Raw genomic sequence first — 27,721 nt, 5'->3', positions numbered from 1 at the left:
TCAGCCTCCCAAGTGGCTGGGACTACAGGTGTGCAGCACCATGCTTGGCTAATGTTTGTATTTTTTGTACAGACAGGTGTGGGAAACACTCCCGTGTGAGACCCCTAAAAGGCGTGAGTCTCACTATAGGGTGAGTTTGATCCCAAACACAGTTTCCTACTGGAGGCAGTCGAGCTATCCAGAAATATAGGAAGAAAGATGAATGATCAGTTTCTAATATCAACCACAATATCGTTTGGGCCTAAAACTATGCGTTGCTGCTAGACCGAGTGACCCCCTACCGGCAACTGGTTCCTGCTTTTAACCTTTTTATGACTTTAACAATAATCCTTAAACCTTACTTACCAGACTGCCTTGTACCCTAGATAATGGTTTAACTGTCAATATTTGCAAAGCAAAATGCCACCATAAGGGATGGCTTTGATTCCTGACTCAGAGATTCCTGAATGGGGAAATTGAGTTAAGTTGAGTTAGGAGTAGACAAAGGAGAATCCGGTTAAAAGATATTCTGATAAGCAAAACCAGAAACTTTTCACATCTCAGTTCTAAAACAAGATCAAACCAGAGATACCTGCAGCCAGGAGGAATAATGTCTGGATGTAAACAAGCTTTGTGATCACAGGAAATTCTGTTACATTTTACAACCACTGATTGTGTATCTGACTTTTCAATTGTATAGGCCATGTAAGGTATACATTTGCATTTCCTCTTGCAACCATTGTGTATTTGACTTCTCTATTGTATAGGCCATGTGAGGCATACATTTACATTCCTCTTACTATGACGTAAACCAGAGCCAAGTGTATTTATTCCTGGCCTTTGAAAAATAAAATTTGCTGTTTAGGCACAGCCTATCAGCCCTCCAGACGCCTCGCTTTCTCTCTGTCTGTCTTTATTATTTTCTCAGGCGCATTCCCTCTCCCAGGTATTGGGACCCTCTTGCAGGTCGAGAGACCCCCGGGCAGACGTGCCTACCCGTCTGGACGGTCCACGACAGACAAGGTTTTGCTGTGTTGCCCAGGCTGGTCTCAAACTCCTGGGCTCAAGCAATCAGCCCATCTCAGCCTCCCAAAGTGCTGGGATTACAGGCGTCAGTCACTGTACCCAGCCAACCGTTTGTTTTTAACAAGACAGTTGGTGTTATAGCAGTTCAATGCTGTATTTAAATAGTTTTATTATTATTTTCCTTGCTATAAATGCGAAACGTGTTCCCCGAGGAAAAAAAGGAAAGCCTGTGAAGAAAAACCAGGGTCCTCTAGTGGCAGCAATGACTAGCACTTAGACGTGTGTCTTTCTAGACGTGTTTCTCACTCTGTAAGAAGGCTCACACTGTGTCCTGTTTTGTAATCTTTTATTCTTCTAACAGTGCATTGTGCGTACATTTGCTTGGTGATGAGTATAAGTGTGGTGCATGGTTTGTGTTGAGTGGATAAGGACTTACTGTGGAATCCCTTCTGCACTGTTGGCCCTGCAGCCATTATTAGCTAGAAATTTGAAAAGTGTTTTATTCTCAGTAGCAGGAAAGTCTCAGACGTGGCCTTAGGGGTTCAGGACCAGAGGCTCCGAAGGGAAGCATGAGGTGACCTTGAAGGATGCAGGATGAGCTGTGCTGAGTGTGAAGACATGCTTTGTTCTCAATTGGGTAGACTTTGTTTATGAGCATGTGAAGTTTTCCCCCAAGTAATCCTAAAATAGTATTTCTGTGAAAACCCACCTGGGTTTGAGAGTTGGGTAAGGTGGTGCTGGTGGTGCCAGCATCAGTATGTCTTGCAGTGCGGACATCCTGATGAAGGCCACCATCGTGAAGCCCAGCATTGCAGGTGGGAGTGCGCCCCACCGTGAGCTGTGGGAACCCCAAACCACATAATGGTGCTGTCAGTGTTGGGGCAGATAGCCCAGCACCCATGGGGATTTAGCATGTTAGAAAGGTTGGCTGTCACAGTAACTGGAGGGTTTTTATGTCATGAATGTGCCACACACCTGGCTCTCTACTATGAGAGGAGGGGCTTGGAGTGCTGCTCCCACGCCTGAGCCGAGCGGAGTCCAAATGAAGGACGTGAGTGTTAACTGTTGGGCAGCAGTGTTAGAACACTCTTGAAGAGATAGCACCTGTGGCCGAGAGCTGGGAGGGGCCGCCTGACCCCCAGAGACCCCGAGGTTAGGGGAGACAGGCACACTCAGCTGCAGTGAGGGGAGTCATGCGTCGCACGGATACGGTGAGCCCAGTAGATAGGCAGTTGATAGGGTGGGGAGACGACTTGCCATTCTCACTGCAACTATAGCTCTTAAAAATCGAGAAGACACATAAAGACCCCCCGCTTACTTTTAGAAAGGAAGGGCCTATGAATATGAACCGTCCATCCCAAGTAGCCAGGAAGTATGAGAAGCTGTTCCAGCTCACTGATCTGGAGACGTTTAAGACATGAGATCTCTATTCCCGTGCTCCAGACTGGTGAGCCCCTAAGGGAATGAGCATGCTCAGCCTGACACTAAAGAAGGGGATGTCCTCATGTTGATGGGACGTGGGATTGCTTCAGCTATTTTGGAGGCAGCTGGGCAAGGTCTGAACAGGAAAATAGCACATGACATTTGCTCCCAGCACTGCCATGCCTGAGACTACATCCTGTTACTTAAAGATGTGTGTTGCAGCTTTGTCACGTGGCACAAAGCAGGAACTGGGGCATGCCTGTCACTGGGGCACAGCCACACCATGGTGTCGAGCAGCCAGGTGGAAAATGAGCTCCTGTGGAGGGACTTCTGTACTGCACCGTTTGAAAGGGACAGCAAAATGCAGGGAAGTTCCCCACGCAGAACGTGGTGTCAGCACATACCCAGGTTCACACTCATGCGGCTGCTGGGGTGGGGGCCGCAGAGGCAGGCTGCCGTTCCCGAGGCAGCCGTGAGGTATGCCTGTTAGGAAAAGTGTGCCCCTGGAGGTGCAGACTGTCACACACATGCAGTGGCACATGTTTGTGGACCACACGGATGAAAGTGCCAGGCCCACCTTTTTTAATGGTTATCTCAGGGTGATTGGAATCCAGGTGATTTTGTTTTGTTTCTTACACTTTTCTGTAATCAAATACATGACGTCGAGTGTGTGGTAATAGAGTCAGGAAAGAGATTTTCATTCCAATGCCGTGAAAGTCTTCCCAGGTGGTGTTTTGCTGTTGATGAAGTTGGCCATCCGTCCTTCATGCTGCTATTTCTCTTTATTCTGTATTTAGTTCCTTTGCATGTGTCTGGGTCCATATCTTCACTCTGTTCTGTTCCCTGTGATTGTTTGTATTTAATATCTAGGCTCCTTTTAATTTGGAATTTTCTGGAAGAAATTTGTTTTCATCTCTGAAAATTATGCTGTGAAAGCTCTTTAATTTGAGCTTTTTAGGGGTTAGCATTTAGCATTTTTATAGGCAGTTGAGCCTCATGGGAAGGCAACAGACTGCATTGTCTTTTCTGTGTCGCCCATGACACAGTCTTAAGGAAGCCATGTTTCCCTGCACTGTCCAGTGGGGTCACATCTGCAACTCACAGTCTTAACTGAGCATCTGTTGTGGGTCTGGTAGTGTACAGGGGTTAAAAAGTTGAAAATGTGGCTGGGTACAGTGGCTCACGCCTGTAATCCCTACACTTGGGGAGGCCAAGGCAGGTGAATCATGAGGTCAGGAGTTCAAGATCAGCCCGGCCAACATGGTGAAACCCCGTCTCTACTAAAAATATAAAAATTAGCCAGGCATGGTGGCGGGTGCCTGTAGTCCCAGCTACTCGGGAGGCTGAATCAGGAGAATCGCTTGAACCCAGGAGACAGAGGTTGTGGTGAGCTGAGATAGCGCCATTGCACTCCAGCCTGGGCAACAAGAGCGAAACTTTGTGTCAAAAAACAAAAAAAGATGAAAGTGTCTATAATTACATGAGAATGAGATGTTTCATGAGAGTGTGTTCACAAGTTAGTCTGTGAAGTGATCAGTTCTGGCAGTTGGGCTCAGTGAAAGCTTCAGAGAAGACAGATGCTGGAGGTACATCTGGAAGGACCGAGTAGGACATTTCCAGGTTGAGACGGTGTGAGAAAAACAGGATGGCAGGCGGACGGATGAGGTGGGACAGCCAAGAGTCTTCTGCAGGGGCCTGCTGTTGGCTGTCTGGGGGCGGGAGAGCTGAGATTGGGGGGCTGGCTGGGAGCGGCCTTTGGCGCCCCAGGAAGGCACATTCTGAGCAGGGGTAGACCTGGCGGAGGAGGGACATGGACTTGTGGGTCACCATCTGCATCCCGCGCCCCACGTGTTGTCGCTGTGTTTCCAGGTGACCGACTTCGCATTTTGTGTCTTTTGTTTGCAGGCTTGTGAGTGGCAATTCCATTGAAGAGAAATTGTTGAAAAATGGAACTAAAGATTTGATCCGGGAAGTGGCTGCTCAGGGAAATGACTACTCCATGGCGTTCCTAACTCAGGTACTCCATGTTCGATGCGCTTCCCTGAGGTGAGGTCCGGTGGGCGGCGTGCGGCGTGGCGTGGTGCTCATACACCCTAGTGAGAAGCAGAGGCCTGGTGGGTCTGCGAGGGGCGTGGGTCTCCAGCTCAGGTCAGGTGCACACTCCAACCTGCTTCCTGGGAGTGACACGCATCTCTATGTTCAGCGAACCATCCAGGAGCTGTTTGAGGTTTATTCTCCCATGGATGATGCTGGCTTCCCGGTCAAAGCCGAGGAGTTTGTGGTGCTTTCTCAGGAACCTTCTGTCACGGAAACCATTGCACCCAAAATTGCAAGACCTTTCATAGAGGTAAGAATATACTGAATCTGGCTGGAGAGTTGTACAGTGGGAACCGTCGGAACACCTGTGCTCTCCCCTGGGGCTCTGAGCGCTGAGCCCCCACTCTTCCCTGGCTTGAAGCCCTCTTCCCTGTCCCTGCTTTTGGAGCCTCCCTCCCCCCTTCTTTCTGTCAGGGGATTTTAAACTGTAAGTACAAGTGAGGGGAATGGGGGCAAAGGTTGTGGACCACAGGCCTCTGTCACCGAGGCAGTTGCTGCCGTCTTCCTCTGCGCTTTCCCACAGTCTCAGCTCCTTCCGCTCCCTGTGGAAGTCCATCCCCGCCTCCTCCTCTGAGGCTCTGCCGGCGCCACCCCTGCTCCCCTCCAGCTGGCTGTGCTGGCTTCTCCTCCCTGAGCAGAGCAGCCACCACCTGCACGCAGCACAGACTGTCACCTTGGTTCTTTGGAATGTTGACTACCTGTTGAAGTGATAGTATTTTGGCTGTCAGGTTATGTAAATATTTTACTGTTTCAGCGTGGGTACTAGAAGATTTTAGAGGCCATGTGTGGGTTCTTTCATTTCCCTTTTGGAGGTGCTGCTATGCAGACACGTCACAGACTGGTCAGGGGGCCGCTGCTCCTCCCTGTCCCCCGCGGCTCGCGCCAAAGCCGTGCCGCCTCATGTCCTGGAGATGAAGGTCTTCAGCTGCCTTTCCTCCCTGAGTCCCCTCCTCCTTCCTGTGGCCCAGCCCCTCTTGTGGGCTGAGCTCATGTCTCCACACTCTGTTCTGTTCCCCATGATTGTTTCTATTCAATGTTTAGGCTCCTAGAGCTTCTTGTGGGGTGCCCACGTCTGTGCCTCTTAACTTGGGAGGAGCTGGCATCTCTGTGCACCTTTTCTCCCGCGCTGTCTGACTGCACTGCATGACTGCATTGGCTTCTCTGCATGTTTTTCTTTTCTGTGAAAGCGTTAAAGAGCAGACCAGGCCCACTACACAGCCCCTCGGCACCTGCCTCCCGACACCCGAGGTGGAGCCTTCCGCCCTCGTGGCGGCAGCCCCTCCTTGACTGTGCTCAGCTTGTTCTCACCAACTCTGCTGCTGTCTCCTCTTCAATTTCTAAACATTACTCAGTTACTGAGTAAGTAAGAAATACTTGAGATACGACTGTCTTCATCCGTTTGTTTTGCTGTAAAGGAATACCTGAGACTGGGTAATTTATTTTAAAAAGGGGTTTATTTCGCTCATGATTCTGATGGCAGCAGAGTTCAGGGCTGAGCATCTGTCTGGCTAGGGCCTCAGGCAACTCCTATGGTGGTGAAAGGGGAGGGGAGCCGTAGGTGTGGGCCATGGGACAAGAGAGGGAGCAAGGGGGGCAGGCAGCAGGCTTTTTCAGTAGACTGGCTCTCACAGGACGTGCAGGGTGAGACCCACTCCCCCAGCCCTGGAGCGTGTCTGTTCCTGCGGGATCCACCCCTGTGACCTAGACCTTTGAGAATTGATCATGAAAAGCCAGTCTCTTGCCCTGCCCTGCCCCTGGCCCGTTTCTCACATTTCTCCAGAGATTGTCTGTGTATCATTTCCTTTGCATAGAAATAGCTTACAGATGGTTACATATCAGGAGATACGGATCTGAGGAGGTAATACATGCATGACGTTGAAAAAGGAAACGCAAAAGTGTAAACTGGGGCCAGGTGTGGTAGCTCAGGCCTGTAATCCCAGCACTTTGGGAAGCCGAGACTGGAGGATGACTTGAGGCCAGGAGTTCAAGACTGGCACAAGCAACATAGTGGAACCCCATCTCTACAAGAAGAAGTGTAGAAATTATGAGTCTGGGGGTGAGCACCTGTACTCCCAGCTACTGTGGAGGCTGAGGTGGGAGGATCACTGAAGCCCAGGAGGTTGAGGCTGCTGTGAGCTACGATCACACCACTGAACTCCAGCCTGCGTGACAGAGCGAGACCCTGCCTCAGAGATAAAATAAAAATACACAAAGGACCTGAATCTGCATCTGAAAGGAAAACATATAAGTGGCCAATGTATCTGAAATAATGTCCAACGTCACTAATCCTCTGGAAAATCAAAACCACATGAGGTATCAGCAGGCACTGTTAGGATGACCGTCATCAAAACGCAAAGCGAGCGAGTGCTGGCAAGGACCTGGAGGAAAGGGGGCTGTGGCCGGCCGGGACCTGGAGGAAAGGGGGCTGTGGCCGGCCGGGACCTGGAGGAAAGGGGGCTGTTGCAGTCTGTTCCTGGGAATGTCATTATGACAGCCACCATGGAAGACAGCAGGGAGGCTCCTCCCAGATGATCCAGCAATCCCACTGCTGGGTGTTTATCCACTGGGTTGAGATTAGCGTGTGGAAGAGGTGAGCACACCTCGTGTCCATCACGGCACTGTCCCGGCAGCCAGGATACGGGATCAACCCAGGTGTGCCCCAGCAGTTCTGGAGAGTTTCCATCTTGGCTTTGTTGTTCCCCAGCAGCACAGTATTCCAACACACAGATTCTTTTGAAACATACTTGTTGATTGTCTTTCTGTGCATCAGGCACTGTTGTAAGCAGTGGGGATACAGGAGAAAGTTTCACCTGTCATGAAGCTGTTATTCTACTTAGGAGAGAGGCAGAAACCACACTAGTGAGTGAAGCATGTAGTTTATATTCACGAGAAGGTGTGAAGTGCCGAGTCCAGGGGGAGGTTGTGGTCACCACAACAGACAGGTCGGTGTGGCTGAGGGGTAAGGGAGGGTGTGACCAGGGGGGCCTGACTGAAGGGAGCCCTTGGTAGGGTTTGGGTCGAGCTGTGGTGAGGTCGCTCTGAGTCCTGTGTTGAGACTCAGTTATAGCAGGGCAAGGGGGATCCTGGGGACCAGTTAAGAGGCCCAGAGCAGTAACACCAGTGAGCAGGGCTGGGGAGGACAGCTGGGAGATGTGGGGGCAGCAGGGCATCTTTGGAAGATAGAGCCAGCAGGACTCGCTGCGGTGGGTATGCCAGGACGGCAGCTGCTCCCCACTGGCCTGACTGGCCCCTAGAGACAGAGAGGCGGGTCAGCCTTGGCCTTTTGCCAGCAGAGACAGCTCCGCATTAGCACGTTGCGCTCGGACCTGCTGCACGGGACTGTGGCTTTCTTTTCCGTACTTTCTTTGGCTATAAGATTGTTGTGTCAGTGGCAATGCTCATCAGAAGATTTGTGCCTGAAAAATGGTTCTAACAAAAGTCCTTGTTGACATAGAAAAACATACAGAAAAGTGTGCACATCACAAAGATTCCAGCTGGAGAAGTGTTCATTCAGTCAGTAGATGCACCTAGCAGCCAGCATCTGGAGGAGGAGGATGCGGCTGGCTCCCCAGAAGGCCTGTCCCCCGGTGGTGCCGCCTCTTGTGCATTCGGACAGCACTGCCTGCTCCTGCACTTTGTTTATGTGGAGTGCTCTTCCTTCAGGTCTGGCTTCTTGTGCGTAGCAGTCATGAACTCCTCTTTGCTGCTGAGAGTTGTGTGTGCGGCTGGTGGACGTGCTGGGGTGGTTAATTTGAGTTGTGCTCCTGTGGATGGCCGTACCCATTCCTGTGATAAGCGTGCGTGTGCAGTTCGGGCTGCATTTGTTTGACTGCAGTAAATACTGTGGCTGTGCCCCGGGGATGCTCCTGCTGTGGGGCTGCTCCGGGTGGTGGTGTGGAGGCAGAACTGCTGTCCTTTCCCTGTAGCTGCTGGCAGACATAGGCTAGTATCATTGTGGTGTGATTTGTAGCTCTGCTGTTGACTGATGAGTTTGAGTGCCTCTTCGTATGTTTACTGGCAGTTTGGGTGCTTTTTAAAGAAATGCCAAGAGCTTTCTCAATTCTTTTAAAATTGGGTTATCTTTTTTTTTTTTTTTTTTTTTTTTTTTTTTTTTTTTTTTAAAGATGGAGTCTCATCGCCCAGGCTGCAGAGCAGTGACGTGATCTCGGCTCACTGCAACGTCTGCCTCCTAGGTTGAAGTAATTCTCCTGCTTCAGCCTCCCAAGTAGCTGGGATTACAGGTGCACACCACCATGCCTGGCTAATTTTTGTATTTTTAGCAGAGATGTAGAGATAGGGTTTTACCGTCTTGGCCAGGCTGGTCTTGAATCTCTGACCTCAGGTGATCTGCCTCCTGTGGCCTCCCAGAGTTTGGGGATTACAGGCGTGAGCCACCGCGCCCAGCCAGTTGTCTCTCTTTCTTAATGACTTGTTGGAGTTCTTTATTTCCGATAAAAGGCTTTTGTTGGATACACGTGACGTATCTTTCCCATTCTGTGGTTTGCCTTTTTAAACGCTGTGTGCTGATGAGAAGTTCCTACTTCTGACACCATCGAGGCCCACGTCCTCTGCCTTTATAGTTGGTGCTTTTGTGCTCTTCTGAGGAGATTCCGGGCCGTCCCGAAGGCCACCACGCACTCTCCTCTGACTTCTTCTACGTGCGGCGTTGTTTGCTGTTGAGGTGCACCCCCAGTCTGGCAGTAACTTCTGCGTATAGGGTCAAAGTAGCGTCATATAACTTTGTGGGGTTTCCAGATTGCCTTGGAGCAGATTGTACCAGTTTCCAGTTTGCATCTAACTAAAAAGCATACCTCCGTCTCAGGTGTCTTTTGCCCACATCTGCTGGTAACTGTCAGGTGTGTGTTCCTGGCTGTTTCGGCAGATGAACAGGAGCGGTTTCTCACCCTGCCCTGCGTGTCTTGCACTATGATAAAGCTGTCTTGTACTGTGTTTCTAGTTACCCCTGCTGCGTTTCACTGTGGACTTTCTCGGGCTGTCCATCTGCTGTCTGTTTTCTGGACAGCAGCCTGTGTCCTGTTGTGTCTGCCAGGAGCTGCAGGCAGTGGTGTGCAGCGGGTCAGAGATGGAGCCTTCTGGGCCTTTCTTGGTCTGGGAACTCCACTGGCCCTGGGCACCCTGGCCTGCTTTGTCTTCGTCAGTTCTCAGCAATTCCGTGGGGCCTGCCTATCCAAGTCAGTACTAAGATTAGGAAGGCCCAGGAGGGTTCCCTCTTCATTGTTTGCATTCCCTAAGTACCTTATCATTTTCACCTGTAAGAGGACCTCAAGGAAGGAATGGGTTGCCTTTATGGAGACTGGCTGATTATAGTGCAGGCATCTCTGTTAACTTTACATAGGATAGCTCTTTTTCAAACTACCCTCATTTTAAAAGTCTATCAAGGCAATCTAAACATCGACTTTCCTTAGGCCCTCAAGAGTATTGAGTATCTGGAGGAGGATGCCCAGAAGTCCGCAGAGGAAGGGGTGCCGGGACCCCACGTCGATGCTCTGTCGTCAGACTCTGAGAACTCGCGATGTGATGAAGAACCATCCCAGTTGGAGGAACTAGCTGACTTCATGGAGCAGGTTTGGGCGGGTTTTCCTTTACAACTAAATATTTTAAAATTTGACCCTTCTATGAAATATTTATGGTTTACTTCAACCAAGAAAAATCACTTTTTTGATTCAAGTGTTGGTGAGTGGGTTGTATAAGGAACTTCATTTTTATTAACCTGCTATTAACCCTATTCAAAAAATGTATTTTTGGAACAGCTTACACCAATTGAAAAATATGCTTTAAATTACCTGGAATTATTTCATACTTCCATTGAGCAAGAAAAAGAGAAAAACAGTGAGGTAAGAGAATCAACTTTGGTGAGTAAAAAAAAATCTCAGTATTTTCAGAGTTAAATTTGATTTGAAGTAAATGTGACTTCATTAAATTAAAGTCACAGAAGCCACCAGTATGGAAACTAGCTTAAAATGAAGAGTCTTGAGAAGCCCTTAGGACGGGGGCACCTGTGCTCCTCTCCTAGGGTCCTCGGAGCCTGTGCTCCCCTCCTAGGGGCCGCGGCGCCCGTGCTCCCCTCAATGTCTGTGATTTGCTTTGCGGCCGGCTGCTGCTTATGGGGCGGCGGGTTGTGGGGCCATATGTGTGGAGAACCTGTGGCTCTGAGACAGCAGGGAGACCTGGAACGGGGACTCGGGGGCTGTTCTGAGCTGCGCTTCTGATCCTGAAAGTGCCTGCTGCTCTCCCCATCAGGATGCAGTGCTGACTGCAGTGAGGGCGTGGGAGTCTTGGAACCTGAAGACCCTGCAGGAGCGGGAGGCCCGGCTGCGGCTGGAGCAGGAGGCGGCCGAGCTCCTGACCTACACACGCGAGGATGCCTACAGCATGGTACCCGGCCCAGGCCCTCCCGCCCTCCTGCCCTCCTGCTGAGGGGCACTTGTTCAGCCTTGTTTGGCTTATTCAAAGTCTGTGTGCACTGACATGAGAAAGCCTAGCAGTTTTTAGCCCCTTATACCAAAACAACCTCGCTCATGTTCTCAAAGCATCATTTTCTTAAAAATTGACACTTTGAGATTGTCAGTTAGATACTGACTTTTCCTTGATTTATATTGCCAGGTCTGACTAAAACACACTTAAATAAGTCTTATAAATAGTCATGTCCATCAGACTTATTTGGAAGACTTAAAAAGTATGAAGCTAAATGGTTTATGGCTTATAACATGAAACTGATACTTGGTGAAAGTTAAAGCTTGCTGTGTTCCCCACAGGAGTATGTCTACGAAGACGCCGATGGGCAGACAGAAGTCATGCCGGTGAGTGCCACCGTCTGTCTTTGGGTCTGCATGGGCAGCTTGCTGTGAGCTCCACGCCTCATGGGCCGTTCCTTCTCCTTGCAGCTCTGGACCCCGCCCACGCCGCCACAGGACGACAGCGACATCTACCTCGACTCGGTCATGTGTCTCATGTATGAAGCCACTCCCATCCCAGAGGCTAAGCTGCCTCCCGTGTATGTGAGGAAGGAGCGGAAGCGGCACAAAACAGACCCCTCAGGTGCGCACCCGGAGGTTGTCGCGTGACCGGGGTGACACTGGCCTGCGGCGTCCCCTCACGTCAGCCACTTTCTGCTGTCTGCCTGTCTGCTTCAGGGCGAGTGATAATCACAGGCTGCATAGGTTGTGTTTGCGTTTCGTTCTAACTGACCGTGAAGGCCCAAGAGCGGTGCTGTCTTTGGCAGATGCTTTCTGTGGCCTCTTTGCCCGGGCACCTCCAGACTTGCCTGGCTGTTTCTTTTGTGTTTTGCCTGCCACTGTGGAATTCCCTGGTTTACTGTCTTGCTGAAGACAGCCTCTCTGCTCAGCTGCAGGCAGGAAGAAGAAGCAGCGTCACGGGGAGGCGGTCGTCCCCCCTCGCTCCCTGTTTGACCGAGCAACACCAGGCCTGCTGAAAATTCGCAGAGAGGGCAAGGAGCAGAAGAAGAATATTCTGCTGAAACAGCAGGCGCCATTCGCCAAGCCCCTGCCAACGTTTGCCAAACCCACAGCTGAGCCTGGTCAAGACAACCCCGAGTGGCTCATCAGTGAGGACTGGGCGCTGCTGCAGGTGAGTGGGTGTGGTCTCTGTGCCAGCAGTCAGGACTGGGCATTTTTCTCCCCCACGTCTACTCATCCAACTCAATGCGAGGGGAGTTGGCAGGAGGGAAGACCTTCTGACTTAGTGTGTATTCACCTGTTTCACCTGAAACCTCGTTCTCTAGGCTGTAAAGCAGTTATTGGAGCTGCCTTTGAACCTTACAATCGTGTCACCTGCTCACACACCTAACTGGGATCTTGTCAGTGACGTCGTTAACTCCTGTAGCCGAATCTACCGCTCTTCCAAACAGTGCCGGAATCGCTACGAGAACGTCATCATTCCACGAGAGGAGGGCAAGGTGAGCACGGTCTCATTTGTCCTCCAAGGAGAACACAGGCAGGTGTGGTGGCCTTGGCCTGCAGTGTTGGCCCCAGTGTCGGCTTCACTGACTGGGCTTCTTCGTCCCTGTGAGTCTGTGGTGAAAGTCCGTCTCCTCGGGCTCCTGGTGGACCCAGCGAGGTCAGATGTCTGCACTGTGCCTTACCTGTGGCATGAGCAGTGCTGGAGGTGTTCACGTGGTGCTCGCTGGATTGTGCCTGGTGTTGGCATCAGGCCTCATACCTGATGTTTTATCTGATACCAACATTTACACTGCCATGGTCATTTCTAAGATGGTGAGGGTGTCATCCGAATACTCGGTCATGTGTATATCCATTTTCAAGGAGGTTTTGGATGAACGAAACGGTAAGACCTCTCGCTTTGTTTTGACCATGGCTGACTTAAAGAATTAAGTTGGTTACTATTACCTCTGCTATTTTGGTGCCAAATAACTAGCTTGCTGCAACGTTTTGACAAGCATAATATTCTCTGTTTCAGGGTTGACTATAAGTATTGCAAGTGTTATTTAGGTATAGTATAGTCAAATCATTGGTCTTTCATGTAAGCAGTCAGCTGTGGTTTATAGCTTGTCCGCAGAAGAGGCGACGTGTCTGGTCAGTAACGTGCAGGCATGCTGCGGCGCGTGCCCTCCCTCGAGCTGAGTCATCCGTCTCCGTTCTGTGTCTGGCTTTCTTCAGGCACCTCTTTCTTGCTGCTTGGCCTTTCTGTCCTCAGGACAGCATCCAGAGGCCCCACACCAGCAGCCTCTGCATGCTCTGCTGTGCTCGCATTGCTGGTATCCACACCCCTCTGAGGACGTGCTGCCTCACTTCCAGGACAGATGTCGTGCTGGCCTGTAGGGACCACCACCTTTCAGTTCACCTCATGGAGCCCATCCAAACAGGAGCTGTGGGCGCGTCTTCTGGCATGGGGCAGGGTGGGCAGATGCCATAGAGGCCAGCCCTCTGCACTTTATCATATTCACCCTTTGTTTCTAATTTGTGAGAACTGCATTCTCTCCGTAGAAGCCAGATGCATCCTCAGGGTGCTAGCGTCACACTTGATGTATTTCTGTACCCATGCTTTCAGTCATCTTTGTTTTCATTTTTCTAAAAATACTCATCTCAAACTGTTGCTTTGTTTGTTTTTGTTGAACATAGAAAAGCAAGTTTTCTTTGTAATACCCTCTTGTGGTGCCTTCACCAAAAACGACTTCCTGGAATCTTGCATTAGGTTTTCTGTGTTCTTGGCATTAGGTGTCTGTGTTTTGGAAGCCTGTATGATAATAGCCATTACCTTATGGAAAAAAGTAAAGCTAAAGTCTTTTTTCTCTTATAGCTGATTTTTGAAGCTAATCCAAAGAAGAAGGCAAAAATATTTATAAGGTGTGGAGGTGGGGTTTTTTTTGGTGAGACAAAGTTTCGTTGTTGGAGTTCAGTGGCATGATCTTGGCTCACTGCAGCCTCTGCCTCTCGGGTTCAAGTGATTCTCCTGCCTCAGCCCCCCAAGCAGCTGGGCTTACAGGTGCCTGCCACCATGCCCGGCTAATTTTTGGATTTTTAGTGGAGATGGGATGTCACCTTGTTGGCCAGGCTGGTCTTGAACTCCTGACCTCAGGTAGTCCACTCGCCTTGGCCTCCCAAAGTTCTGGGATTATAGGCCCAGCCGAGGTGATGTTCTGAGTAAGTTGGAGCACTTTGTTAAGAGCCTGTGCAGGGAAGCATGGAGTGAGATTCAGTCTTAACCTGTATTTTAGGAATCAACAGAAATCTGAGACCTAGAATTTTCTCCAGAGCCTCTCGTTCTGTATGTAAAGGATATGCCTCTTTGCATTAGAGGACCCCATGGTGACTTGCCAAGCCCCCTACAAGAGCCTCCATGTTCCTCGCACCCTGTGGACGCCTGGGATAGTGACAGTGGTTAGACATGTGTGTGAGTGGGACAGCCCCACATCTCAGAGCCTGCAGGGCTCCAGCGTACCATGTGGGTAGGGGCATTCATGCCAGTTAGAACCTGCACAGCAGCTCCATTTCCACACAGTCTTTCCGCCTCTGGCCTGGCTCAGCTTAGCTGTCCAGCGTCATGTGTGCCAGGCCTGGCCTTACTCTTAACGCACCCCTCGTCCCTGCTTCCCTTGCTTCCTCTTAGGCTGACAGACAGGAGGAGATGCTTCCCTTTGTAGTACAGTGTTCGGAAGCAGACTGACATGACGCGGCCTTGCATGTTGGTTTCCGGTTCTGGTTGTCCTTGGTGTTGCCTTCAGAATTTAGGGCATTCCTCTAACAGTGGAGGATACGTGTGCACACAGACATGTGTGCGTGTGCATGCGCAGACACACCCGTACCTGGGCCTGTACTGCTGTGGCATGTGAGAGTCTTGGTTTTCGCCTTGGCATACTCTCTTTGACGCCTGTTCATGAGAATGACCGGAGTTTAGAGGAGCATGGGGGAAGAGCCCTGGGTGAGGAAAGAGGTGCTTGAGCTCTGGTCTTGACCTTTCGCTGCCTCTGTGACCTTGACCTTGCACAGACAGCATCCTTGGGATGGTGGTTCACTTCACAGAATAAGGAGTTGCTTTAAATTCAGCAAGGTGCTAAGATGTCTTGGGAGCAAGCAGCCCACATTTCAGTGACCCATTGTTTAACTATGTGATTTATGAAGGAAAGACTGCCAGGCACAAGCACGACTAAAGAACCCCCAAAATGTAATTTGAGACACCACTGGGCGTGCGCCAGCTTCACTGTCCACCATGGACAGAGGACAGTGGTGTCCAGGGCGGTCTGCACTGCCCCTTGGTGTGAGCAGGTGAAGGCTCACAGCCTGCTCCACACGGTCACCTGCCGTGTGACCTCGGCTCTTTGCACACCTGTTTTATTCCTTCAGCCCATGATGGAGACCATCTCCCTTTTTGGTTGATTATGGGGCTTATGTGAGAGAACATCCAGAAAGAGTTAGTATGGGCTGGGGAGCGTCGTAGCAGTCTGCAGGGACAGCCACTTAATGCTGCTATTAGGCTTGGGCCTGGAAAGAAGGCCTAAGAAAAGGAAGTTTGTGTCTAGCCGTGGCGAGTTCAGCTGCAGGCTTTTCCCACCCAGTGAGCCCTGTATCCAGTGCTACCATCTGTCCTTGCTGCCTAATTTGGATGTACTCTCGTCAATTTCGTTTCAGAGCAAAAACAACCGTCCTCTCCGTACGAGCCAGATCTATGCCCAGGATGAGAATGCCACACACACCCAGCTGTACACGAGCCACTTTGACTTAATGAAAATGACCGCGGGCAAGAGGAGCCCCCCAATCAAACCTCTGTATGTTTCCCAAGTGCGCATGTTACGTTAATTATAACTGAGTAGATAGTGTGAAGCTTGGTTTTGATGTGCTTTTAACATACTCTTCTTCAGATGTTTTCTTTATTTAGTAATTGCTGTCTCACCATCTATACTGCAGGCTTGGCATGAATCCCTTTCAGAAGAACCCCAAGCACGCGTCTGTGTTAGCAGAAAGGTATTTCTCTATTTGTGACACATTTGTTACTCTTGGGAAGGATTTCCTTCCAGTGTCATCTAAGTTGAGTGAGTTCAGCAAATCGTTATGCACTTAGCGTATTCAGGCATCAGCTAGACGTGGCATCTCGCAGAGCCCAAGGGAGAGACGGCACTTCTCCTGCTGTGGGCTGGGTCATGCATGGGACGGCCCCTGCCCTGTCTCTGTGTTACGGGGATTGTCCCTGCCGGCTCTCGGTGGGGAAAGATGCTGACAGACGTGATGAGTGTGCCAGGGCCGTGCGGTCCACCACAAGGGGCTTCTTCCTCGTACCCTGCCTCTCAGGCACTGATTTTGTTAGCCATGTCTTTTTTTTTGAGGCGGAGTCTTGCTCTGTTGCCCAGGCTGGAGTGCAGTGGCACAATCTCAGCTCACTGCAACCCTCACCTCCCGGGTTCACGCAATTCTCCTGCCTCAGCTTTTCGAGTTGCTGGGATTACAGGCACCTGCCACCACGAGCAGCTAATCTTTGCATTTTTTTTTTTTTTTTTTTTTTTTTAGTGGAGATGTGTTTCACCAGGCTGGTCTTGAACTCCTGACTTCAGGTGATCTGCCCGCCTCAGCCTCCCAAAGTGTTGGGATTACAGGCGTGAGCCAGTGGGCCCATCCCAGCCATGTCTTAAGAGCACATCACGCTTAGGGGTGTGTGAATTTCCCTGAAGTTCTACAGGGGAAATGCCAAGAGGAACGGATGGATGGGTAGATGCCAGAAAGTCCATGGGGTGAGGCTCGGATGGCAGGACCCCAGAGTGGAACCCTAGTGCCAGGCACGTGGGTATCTGCAGTTTTTCTGACCGTTTGACTCTTCCCATAAAACGCTGGAAAGGAGATCTGCTCGGATGAAACGGTGTGCGTCTGGTTTAGGCACTGTTGCCACACAGTGGCGGTTTGAGGCTTCCTCATTCTGTGGCCCGGTTTCCACACAGTGGCAGAGCGGTCCTTGTCAGAGGGTGTCAGCTCAGAGCCCATCTCCCAGGACTCCCTTCTGCCCATGCTCTGCAGTTGCCTGGGCCCGACTTTTGGCCCCAGGGTGCTTCCAGAGTGTGCTGGCAACCGTGCACCAGGCTTCACTGACCGCCCTCCATTTTCAGAGCACATTGTCGAGAGTTGCACCCTGCCCTGCTGTTTTCCTTCATGGCAGGACCTACTGCACATTTTACCTGTTGGTTTTCTGATGGGAGTGCTGTGGTCACTGGGACTCTAGTGTCTGGAAGCCCAGACCAGGCATTGGATTCATGTTGTCAATTAAATGAAGAGTGAATTCACCCAACTAATATTTATTGACCTGCTTCGAGCCTGTACAGTGTGGAGGCTGGGCACTCGTCGGGAGTGAGAGGCACAGTCCCGCACTCCCTTAACCTCACTGGAGATGAACTGAGGACGTCCTCACAGTGGGGATAGATGGTGATTTTCCAGAGGACAGTGCAGATGCATGAGGCGGGCTGTGGGTGTGGGAGCTGCCGCAGGTGTGCTGGGGATGTGTTCAGAGATGCTTCTCCCAGAGAGCGGGAGAGCTTGGCCTCACGAGGAAGAGGACTCGGTGCCAGGCTGAGGACGGGGTCCAGGCGGCTTCATCTCCTGCAGGGCACCTGGGCACCTGGCTTCATGTCCTCATCTCTTGAGCTGCCCCGGCATGTGGCAGCATGGGTGTCTCGGGTGCTTGTCCACCTTAAGATTTGCCTATATGTTTTCAACCTTTGCATCTGTCTTTCAGTGGAATCAACTATGACAAGCCGCTGCCTCCCATCCAGGTCGCATCTCTCCGTGCAGAGCGAATCGCAAAAGAGAAAAAGGTAGCGGTCTGGGACCTTCTGCGTGAGTGGGAAGATGTGGTGGCTGTGACTTTCATCCAGGGGTGTGCAGGCCTGGTTCGCCCCTCCAGTGGCTCCTCTTCCTTCCCGGCCCCTCAGGCTCTGGCTGATCAGCAGAAGGCACAGCAGCCGGCCGTGGCCCAGCCGCCCCCGCCCCAGCCGCAGCCCCCACCACCCCCGCAGCAGCCGCCGCCACCACTGCCACAGCCACAGGCAGCGGGCAGCCAGCCGCCAGCAGGGCCACCAGCTGTCCAGCCCCAACCCCAGCCGCAACCCCAGACCCAGCCACAGCCTGTGCAGGTGTCAGCGAAGGCGCAGCCCGCAATCACGACGGGGGGCAGTGCCGCCGTGCTGGTGAGCAGGGGCCTCCCCATTGGCTTCCTCTCCACGGGAAGTCACCCACACCCACACTTGCTTCAAGTGCTTTTTGTTAAAACAGAGACTTGTTGCCACATTTCCAGCCTGTAGGCCTTCCTCTGAAGAAATGGGAAAAGGCTCAGTCTCACCCCACAGGAAGTGTGTGTTTTCATCCAGATTCTGCCATTTCTCTCCTCGAGGGCTTTTGTGGGCTTAGCGGTTTTATTGGATGCGGCAGGTAGAGGCGGCCCCTTTTAGTGGAGGTGATTGGGAAGTTTAGAATTGTGTGGTTTTGTAAAGCATACCCGTGACGCATCACCTCTGTACGTCCTACACACGTAGAGCAGGTCCTGCCTGTGCTGGCGTCTCCCGAAAGCACGGCCCTGTGTGCTCACCCACACACATCAGTCTTTCCTGCCTGTTGTAGAAAAGCGTAAAGCGCACAAGGGGCACGGGGGGAACAAAGGCAGGGTGAGGACCTGCAGACTGCGGCTGCGCATGCCATGCCCTGTGCGTCTCTGAACTGTGTGCGTCCGTGGGCCACACAGACACTGAAATCACAGGCCCAGAATCATACCTGCAGAGAACAGGAGCTGTGCCACATTTGGGAAACCCACACTTTGGACTACCAGGCAGGCATAAAGATATTTTTGTGGCTTGGAACTATTTCCTGCAATAGTTTTTAAAAATTGTTTGCTGTAGTGGAATTTTTATATGTACCTGGGCAACTTCATTCCTCATTTATTCGAAAGATAGCTATGTGAAGACTACCTGGTGTAAGCTGGGCAAGATGGACAGTGCCCATGCACTGGAGCTGCATCCCACAGGGGAGGGAGGCAGCTAAAGAGATCGTTTTACATACTCTCGGGAGGGAGTCAGGGGGGCCCAGGGCAGGACTGGCTTGTTAGGAAACACCTTTCTGAGGAGTTGGCATTTGAGCTAAGGCCTGAATGACAAGGAGTCGGTCGTGAGAAGAGCAAAAACAGCAAGTACAGAGGCCTGAGCTTGGCTGGTACGGGGCCAGAAAGGCCAGTTTGGCTGCACTCGTGGTGAGGGACAGAGTAGTGGAGGGACAGCGGGGTGGCAGTTGGAGGCACAACCAGGTGGAATGAGCTGGGGAGACTGGGACAGGGGCCAGAGTCAGCATGGGTGGCTGTGTAGATGTGGTGGAGTTTGGATTTGATTCTGAATAAGTGGGAGCCTTTGGGAAGTGTATGCAGGGGAGAGCCTGACATGAAATTCAAGTGAATTTTCTTTTTTAAATAGGCAGGAACCATTAAAACATCAGTTACTGGGACGAGCATACCCACTGGTAAGACAAATACAGAAATGCTGAAGTGTGGACTCAGTTTCTCCTGGCGCTCTTGTCTTAACGCCCGCCTGTCTCCACAGGCACCGTGAGTGGAAATGTGATCGTGAACACCATCGCAGGGGTCCCAGCTGCCACCTTCCAGTCCATCAACAAGCGCCTGGCGTCGCCTGTGGCTCCCGGGGCCTTGACTGTGAGTTGCCCTCCATCTGGCTCATGCACCATGACTGCATTCTGGGGAAATTATTCACTTGTCTGTTAATTTTTCTTCTTTTTAAGTATTCCATTGGTTTAAAAACTGTCGAGTTTGAATTTCATAAAATAAGTAGATTAGTATGTCAGTTTCGGAAATATTCAGTTGTTTGGGGGATGGTTTCCATTTTGTCTGAGGGATAAAAATGAGGTAGTTGTGTGTGTGTGTTTGTGTATGTGTGTGTAGAGGTGTTTAGGATGATTTTGGAGAGGAGGGAGGTGGCATGTGAGGGTGCACTGGGGTGTGTGTGTGTGTAGGGGTGTGTGTGTGTAGGGGTGTTAAGGATGATTTTAGAGAGAAAGGTGGCATGTGAGGGTGCGCTGCTGATTCTGTTGCCACAGGTGCCCCCCTTGTGCTTGTCACTGTGCGCATGTGGGGAAGCCAAGAGATGCCACCTCTTGGGGGCGTGGTTTCAGGGGAGGGAACACGGCGTCATATGAGGGCGGGGCTGGGGGTGCGCAAGGAGCAGGCAGGCACGGGAGGAGTGGGCAGTTTCTACGGAATGTGGAGACCCCGGTGTGGGAAGCGGTAGGTGCAGCCCACCCAGGCAGAGAGGAGACACCTAGGCAAAGGTACTGAGCCGTGCGGTGCCCTGGGACCACCTGCTCCTCTTGGGTGTTTTATCATCAGAACCAAACACGAGCGAGAACAAGGAGCCCAGAATTGTGTCCACATACCCTGAATGAGAAGAAACAACGTTTCATAGTTAGTGCTTTGGCAAATAGAATGCAGTGTCCCTTGGATTTGGAAAAGCATCTTTCCTGTGAAGATGTTGTTGCTGTAGTAGTCTAGATGGTGAGGCATTGGCAGGATAGATGTATAGATGATGGAATTGGATAGAGAGAGTCCAGAAATAGACCCCCCCACACACACATATGTTTTCAGTTGACCTCAACAGAAGTGCCAAGGGAACTCAGTGGTGAACAGACTGTCTTGTCAGCAAATGGTGCTGTAACAATTGGAATGGCAGCCATGTGCGGAACAAAGAGCCCTGGCCCGAAACTCACACCAAATGTCAGAGTCACTCCAGGTGCATCACAGGCCTGCATGTAAAAGCAAAAACGACACTGTAAACCAAAACAGTCACATTTCCAGGAGAAAGTCTTTGCTACTAAGAAAAATTAATACATTAGACTTCATCAAACTTAAGAACTTCTTCTCCTTGAGCAGTATTAAGAAAACAAAAAGCATGGACTGGAAGAAAATATAAAGCTTCCTCAACTCAGTAATAAGAAAATGAACAACGTTATAAAATGGGCAGAAGATTAAGCAGTCACTTCACCAAGAAGATAGAAAAAGAACAAATAAATACTTGAAAAGCTGCCCAGCATCATGAGTTGTCAGGGAAATGCAGGTTTCACAAGCACAGCGATCCATTGTGATGTGTCTAGGCAAGTGGCTTCGGAAGCAGAAGGCTGGCAGTCACGAAGCAGCTGGGACTCTTGCACAAGCTATGGGAATGCGGAACACACAGCCGCTTCCAGAAACAGTTTCGTTCGTTCTTGGAAAACCAGGCATCCCTGTACCATGCATTAGGAGGTCTGCTGCTGGGCATTTCCCCAGGAGAAGTGAAAGCACCGCATCGAGAACCCTCAGCACCCATTTTTATAGTGGCTTTACTCGGGATTGCTGAACAAGGAAACAGCCTGAATGCCCTTCCGTTGGGGAATGGGCTGATAAACCGTGGGACATTCATACAGCCCATCCTACCAAGCAATATGGAAGCATGATGCATGCTGCATTTTGCAGCTCAGTGAATGGTTTCAGAAGGCTTCATATGCTGTATGACTCTGCTTAAATAACATTATAAAAATGGTAGAACTAGAGAGACGGAAAACAGATGAATGATTGCCGGGTTCCGGAGGTGCAGGAGGGGCTCAACTACAGAGAGGAACGTGAGAATGTTGGGTGTGGTGCGTCATGGCAGTAGTCACGTGAAGATGCCCGTCCGTCAGAATTCATAGAACCACAGACTGTACTGTCTGTAAATTCTCCTTCAGTAAATCCGTTTAAAACATGGAGTAGTAGAATGTATGTACACACAGGTTTTCTAGTATGTGACTGCAAGATGATTTCCTTTTCTTTCTGCTTTGCAGTGAGCGCAGTAGACAGCAGAAGCTGTTAGGCCTAGGCATTCGGAACATCCCACTGTTTCTGTGAGGCACCAAGCCAGAATCACTGCATTTACTGTTTTGTTTTGAAAAAGACCTGCTTTGTGGCATTTTAAAATGTAGAGAATTTCATTCACGACACATTTTTGAGTGGCTCTTGATGGACAGGTGCCCTTCCTGGTACTGTGGGCATGGTGCTGTGGCTCCAGGACATGGGGCGCTTTCACGGGGCTCTTGGAGTTCTGTGGCTGGAACACGAGAGAGGTGCAGGCAGCAGTGGCGACCTTGTCGGTGCTTTGACTCCGGGGACTCAGAGAAGGCTTTCAGGAGAAAGTGGTGTTGGCTTCAAGAGGACAGGCAGTGCGTCATCCACAGAAGTGGCCCTTCTGAAGGCAGGGCTGGTCGTGTGAGCAGAGGGTCGGGGGAAGGGAATGGTGTCCATGGAGAATGGCGAGTTGTTCTATTTGGAACACAAAGGATATTGTGAGAATAGCCTTTTTGAATGGAACACAAGGGATAATTTGAGAGAAATAGTGGTTCCCTGCCTTTAAAAGGTTTTTATTGGGTGGCTAGTGTGTGCTTGGCACTTTGTAATATTGAGGCTAGATTGTATTGGGGTTTGGATGTTGGGCTAAAGACTGTGGGTTTTATTTACCAGGCAGTGAGGAACGCTTAGCGGTCTTAGAGTAGAGAGATGTTCTAAAAAAATTAATGCGCTGCTACATCTGTAGAATTGATTAGAGCAGAAGAGACTAGGGAGAAAATGATTTCTTCTTCTTCCTCCTCCTCTTCTTCCTTCTCTTCCTCTTCTCTCCCCGTCCCCCCTCCTATTCCCCCTCCTCGAGACAGCATCTTGCTGTTGCTCAGGCTGGAGTGCGGTGGTGCAGTCACACCTCACTGCAGCCTCACACTCATAGGCTTAAGCAATCCTCCTGCCTTGGCTTCCAGAGTAGTCGGGATCAGAAAACTGTTTAAATAGTCCAGAAAAGGTCGGGTGCAGTGGCTCAAGCCTGTAATCCCAGCACTTTGGGAGGCCGAGGCAGGTGGATCACGAGGTCAAGAGATCGAGACCATCCTGGTCAACATGGTGAAACCCCGTCTCTACTAAAAATACAAAACATTAGCTGGGCATGGTGGCGTGTGCCTGTAATCCCAGCTACTCAGGAGGCTGAGGCAGGAGAATTGCCTGAACCCAGGAGGCGGAGGTTGCAGTGAGCAGAGATTGCGCTATTGCACTCTAGCCTGGATAACGAGAGGGAAACTCCATCTCAAAAAAAAAAAAAAGAAAAAGAAAAAAATAGTCCAGAAAAGGACAACTTCTGCTTCTGGTAAAAAGATGAGTTATTTTTATACCGCCTCTTAATGAAAAGAACTAAAGTTATTGGATAGGAATTTTTAAAACTTCAAGGAGCTGACAAGAATAAATAATGATCAGGCCCAAATCTGAGGGAGGGAAGAAACTCAGAGAGAGAAACAGGATTTTTGAAGTTATGTTTGCTTTGAAAATAAATTAGCTAGTGGGATGAGGGAACTCAGGTCCAATGCTGGGCCAAGGTGGACAGTCTAAAAAGGAAGCTATTGATACATCGAGGTAGGGCCTCCAGGTGGCTAAACCCTTAGGCCAAGGGTGAACCAGAAGCAGATCCATCTGCCCTTGGCCTTCAGGAGTCAAAAGGCGAGTTGGGGAGCCCCGGGGGGACTGTCCTCGAGAGGCCGAAGCCCTGGCTCAGCTCTGCGGTCAGTTTGCAGCTCAAGTTGATGCTACCTTCAAAGTGTCTCCCAAACTCCCTCACATCAAGTGAGGTAGACCTGGGTGGGCGTGTTCCTGGGCAGCTGACCCCCAGGAGCAAACACGAATTCCGTCTGGAGGATTGTGCTTTCTTGACTTCTGAGAATCTCCACCAGTGGTTTTCTAGCATAATACAGTACAGCACAACACAACTAAACACAGAAGAAAACAAGGCATTGTGAGTAAGAATCAGCAGAACAGTGGATGGGTCTGTAAAGATGTATGGTGTTGGGATTATCAGGTTTAGGTTATAAAAGTTATGCTTTCAGGCCGGGCGTGGTGGCTCACTCCTGTAAACCCAGCGCTTTGGGAGGCCGAGGCGGACAGATCACAGGGTCAGGAGATCGAGACCATCCTGGCTAACACAGTGAAACCTGACCTCTACTAAAAATACAAAAAAAAAAAGCCACGGGTGGTGGCGTGTGTCTGTAGTCCCAGCTGCTCAGGAGGCTGAGAGAGGAGAATTGCTTGAACCCGGGAGGCAAAGGTTGCAGTGACCCGAGATTGCACCACTGCACTCCAGCCTGGGCAACAAAGAGAGACTGTCTCAAAAAGAAAAGAAAACATTATGCTTTTCCCTTCTCCGCCCCCTCGAGCGGGGTGAGGGGTCAGCTGAGAGACTGTCTGCTGGGTGGACAATGGCGGGGTTCTGGGTCCTGACAGCATTGCTGGTCGCTGCCGGACAGCGTGGGCGGTGGCTGCTGCAGCACCTGATGCCGAGCATGGCGCTGGAGACCCTGAATTATTACTGTGTCTTATGGTGATTTGTGATCAGTGATCTTCGATAGTCTTACTATGGGGTTTCGCCGCGTTGCCCAGGCTGGTCTCAAACTCCTGAGCTCAAGTGATCCACCTGCCTCGGCCTCCCAAAGTGCCAGGTTTACAGGCATTGAGCCACCACAGGCAGCCAAGAAAGTGGTTTCTCGATACGGAATCTACTAATGGTGGAAGATGCTGTGAACATTGATGTAATGACAAAAAAGGATTTATAATATTACATCAACTTAGTTGATAAAGCAGTGGCAGGCTTTGGGAGGATTGATTCCAATTTTGAAAGACGTTCTATTGTGGATAAAATACTATCCAAACAGTATCACATGCTACAGAGAATCTTTCATGAGAGGAAATCAATGCAGCAAACTTCACTGTTGTCTTATTTTAAGAAATTGCCACAGCCATCTCAACCTTCAGCAACCACCACCCTTATCAGTCAGCAGCCATCAACATCAAGGCAGGACCCCCCACCAGGAGAATGATTATGATTTGCTGAAGGATCAGACGATTGTTAGCAGTTTTGAGCAAGAGTTAATTGTTTTGACAGTAATTGATTGGAACTGAACCTGCAGCATCTGTAAGACATGTCCGAATAGGGGAGGCCAAGATCCAGTGTGCAAATAGGGAAAGGAAGGAGTCCAGTGACTTTTGAAGGGTGGACATGCAAGGCCACTATTGTGCAGTCTCCAGAATAGACTGATTCATGAAGACAGAAAGTAGGTTAGTGGTTGCCCAGAGCCTACAGGAGAGGGCATGGGAGTGACTGTGCACAGTTAAGGGGGGTCTTTTTGGGGTGATAAAAAATGTCCTATAATCAGTAGCCGTCATGGCTCCATGCCTTGTGAATATACTAAAAACCACTGAGTTGTGTACTTTTTTAAAAGGGTAAATTTTATGATATGTGAATTACATCTTAACTAAAAAATAAAGGAATGGCTTAAATCAAGGGCCGGGCGCGGTGGCTCACGCCTGTAATCCCAGCACTTTGGGAGGCCGAGGCGGGTGGATCACGAGGTCACTCAAGAGATGGAGACCATCCTGGTCAACATGGTGAAACCCCGTCTCTACTAAAAATACAAAAAATTAGCTGGGCGTGGTGGCCCGTGCCTGTAATCCCAGCTACTCAGGAGGATGAGGCAGGAGAATTGCCTGAACCCAGGAGGCGGAGGTTGAGGTGAGCTGAGATCGCGCCATTGCACTCCAGCCCGGGTAACAAGAGCGAAAGCCCATCTCAAAAAAAAAAGAATTATGCTTTCTATTTTAAAGAAATAAAAGAGAAGATAGAGAATATCTGTAGTCAGGAAACTATACGAGAATATAGAGAACTTTTAGAAAAGTCTTATTACCAAAATGGGGGGGAAAAACCCAAGCTTATGAATGGGCTTAACATCACACAATTCAGGAGAAATTACAGAAGTGGAGGTGAAATCCGAAGGCATCCTCCATGCCACATGGGATGACAAGATGAACACATGGAAGGTGTAGTGACAGGTCTAATAGGTGGTTACTGAGTGCCAGAAAATGGAGCAGAGACAATGTTTGAAGATGGAATCATTTTCCAGGGCTTAGTAATAAGACTGATGCATGTATGTGGAAAGTCTCATACCAGTCAAGGATGAGAACAAGGAATCCACACCTGCGTGATGCCAGTGACCAGGAGGCCGTAGGACAAGGCAGATCGCTTTCAGCGGTGCAGCGTGCACTCACCAGCAGCAGCAGTGAGGCCGGGTGTCATCGGGCCGGTGAAAGAAAGTCGCCGCTGGCCTGGGGCTCTGCACCTCTTGGAAATACCTTAAAGAACAGCAGCAAAATAAAGACATTTCCAGCTTTTGACTTTCACTGAATGATAGGCTTTAAGCAGAAGGAAGGTGTGTCCCCAGCTGGAAGTGGTGACAAGATAGACTCGTGGATGAATGCAGGAGCGGGGTTGGTTAGGAAGAGGAAATGAATACCCAGGATAACAACATGCGAGCTGGGGAGAGGCAGAGGGGCTGACCTGTGCGCACAGCTCGTTATTCTCCCGGAGGAGCAGGGACTGTTTAGGCATGGGCGGGTATCTGTGGTCATTCCAGAGGAACCACCAGAAGAGCTAGGGAGAGTGGGTTGCTCCCAACCGTGGCAGGGTACGTTGGTGAGGAGAGAGTCATCCGAGAGGAGGCAAGAAAGGAGATGAACAGAAACATACAGTAGCTGGGGCGACTGGAAAACGTGGAGCATCGTGCTTGATTCATGCAGAAGCAGCGAGGCATAAAAGGATCGAGGCAGACTGAAGTACACTGCACGTCGGAACCAAGGGAGCGGGCAGAGGTCAGCCGAAGGGACACTGCAGAGGTGGCACTGTTGCGTTTGTCTTCCAGCTCATGGCGGGACGAGGAAGGGCGGTGGGGCGAGGTGGGATAGGGAGAGTGGGCCACTCTGGGTGCCACTTCTGCCTGCGGGCCAGAGGGGACTGCAGGAGACGGTGCAAATGCTCTCAGTTCCAGGCGGCGTGAAGGTAAGATGCCACAAGACCCCACGCACGTGGCGAGAGACTCAGAGCTGTAGTTTCGGCACAGATGGGGACAGCCCCAGAGAGCTAGGGCTGCGGGCTGTGTGTTTATGGGTAGCATGGGTGCTGCAAGGACAGTCGTTACTTCCTGGGGTCTGAGAGGTCTTTGTGCAGAGAGGGAGGGACAAGACAGCCTTTTCATAGGTGCACGGGAGTGTCGTCATCTGAAATGTGTTTCTGTGGGTGATGTGATCCGCTGTCAGAAAACGCTGCTCTGTAACTCCAGGCACTTACTTTTGAATTTGCACATGAAATCAGTCGTCCTCAAAAGACTGAGCTGGAACGTGTGTTTCCCTTGCTTCGCCTCTGGAGTTGGGTGCTGTGTCTTCCTTGCTCTGAGTGTGAACAGCCCTGCGTGCCACGTGAAATGTTTGATGAGGTCCTCTGTTTGCCTTTTCTAGACACCGGGAGGCTCTGCTCCCGCCCAGGTGGTGCACACCCAGCCCCCGCCACGGGCAGTCGGCTCCCCAGCCACGGCGACCCCTGACCTGGTGTCCATGGCAACGACTCAGGGTGTTCGAGCGGTCACTTCTGTGACAGCCTCAGCTGTGGTCACTACCAACCTGACCCCAGTGCAGACCCAGGCGCGATCTTTGGTGCCTCAGGTGTCCCAAGGTAAAGCCAGGCTGGGAGCTCCCTCTGCCACGTGTCCGCTCTGGAGCGTGTGAGGGCTCAGCTGCTGCTTGCTGAGAATGAGGATCTGAAGGTGGGCGAGTATCCCTGTCGAGACCTAACAGGCAAACCTCTTCA

General features: G+C 50.7%; 1 protein-coding gene across 8 annotated transcripts in view; it reads left to right on the top strand.

The window, feature by feature from the left end:
• The window catches only part of LOC101041575 (E1A-binding protein p400), a 139,734-nt gene that overhangs the window by 95,215 nt on the left and 16,798 nt on the right, over nucleotides 1–27,721 (top strand). For 7 of the 8 annotated variants that reach the window (XM_074402004.1, XM_074402000.1, XM_074402002.1 and 4 more), the window contains 16 exons: nucleotides 4,333–4,444; nucleotides 4,631–4,774; nucleotides 9,951–10,109; nucleotides 10,296–10,379; nucleotides 10,786–10,920; nucleotides 11,301–11,345; nucleotides 11,430–11,583; nucleotides 11,891–12,132; nucleotides 12,287–12,460; nucleotides 15,648–15,784; nucleotides 15,924–15,980; nucleotides 17,734–17,812; nucleotides 17,930–18,184; nucleotides 19,454–19,499; nucleotides 19,580–19,689; nucleotides 27,373–27,586. In XM_074402004.1, coding sequence (XP_074258105.1) covers nucleotides 4,333–4,444; nucleotides 4,631–4,774; nucleotides 9,951–10,109; nucleotides 10,296–10,379; nucleotides 10,786–10,920; nucleotides 11,301–11,345; nucleotides 11,430–11,583; nucleotides 11,891–12,132; nucleotides 12,287–12,460; nucleotides 15,648–15,784; nucleotides 15,924–15,980; nucleotides 17,734–17,812; nucleotides 17,930–18,184; nucleotides 19,454–19,499; nucleotides 19,580–19,689; nucleotides 27,373–27,586 — 2,147 coding nt within the window. The remainder of the gene's footprint in view (nucleotides 1–4,332; nucleotides 4,445–4,630; nucleotides 4,775–9,950; nucleotides 10,110–10,295; nucleotides 10,380–10,785; nucleotides 10,921–11,300; nucleotides 11,346–11,429; nucleotides 11,584–11,890; nucleotides 12,133–12,286; nucleotides 12,461–15,647; nucleotides 15,785–15,923; nucleotides 15,981–17,733; nucleotides 17,813–17,929; nucleotides 18,185–19,453; nucleotides 19,500–19,579; nucleotides 19,690–27,372; nucleotides 27,587–27,721) is intronic. The other variant, XM_074402007.1, reaches the window with a different exon arrangement.

The sequence above is a fragment of the Saimiri boliviensis genome, chromosome 7, assembly GCF_048565385.1.
Source record: "Saimiri boliviensis isolate mSaiBol1 chromosome 7, mSaiBol1.pri, whole genome shotgun sequence".
NCBI classification, from domain to species: Eukaryota; Metazoa; Chordata; class Mammalia; order Primates; family Cebidae; genus Saimiri; species Saimiri boliviensis.
Note: the sequence above shows the minus strand (reverse complement) of the source record. Positions and strands in the feature narration are given on the sequence as shown.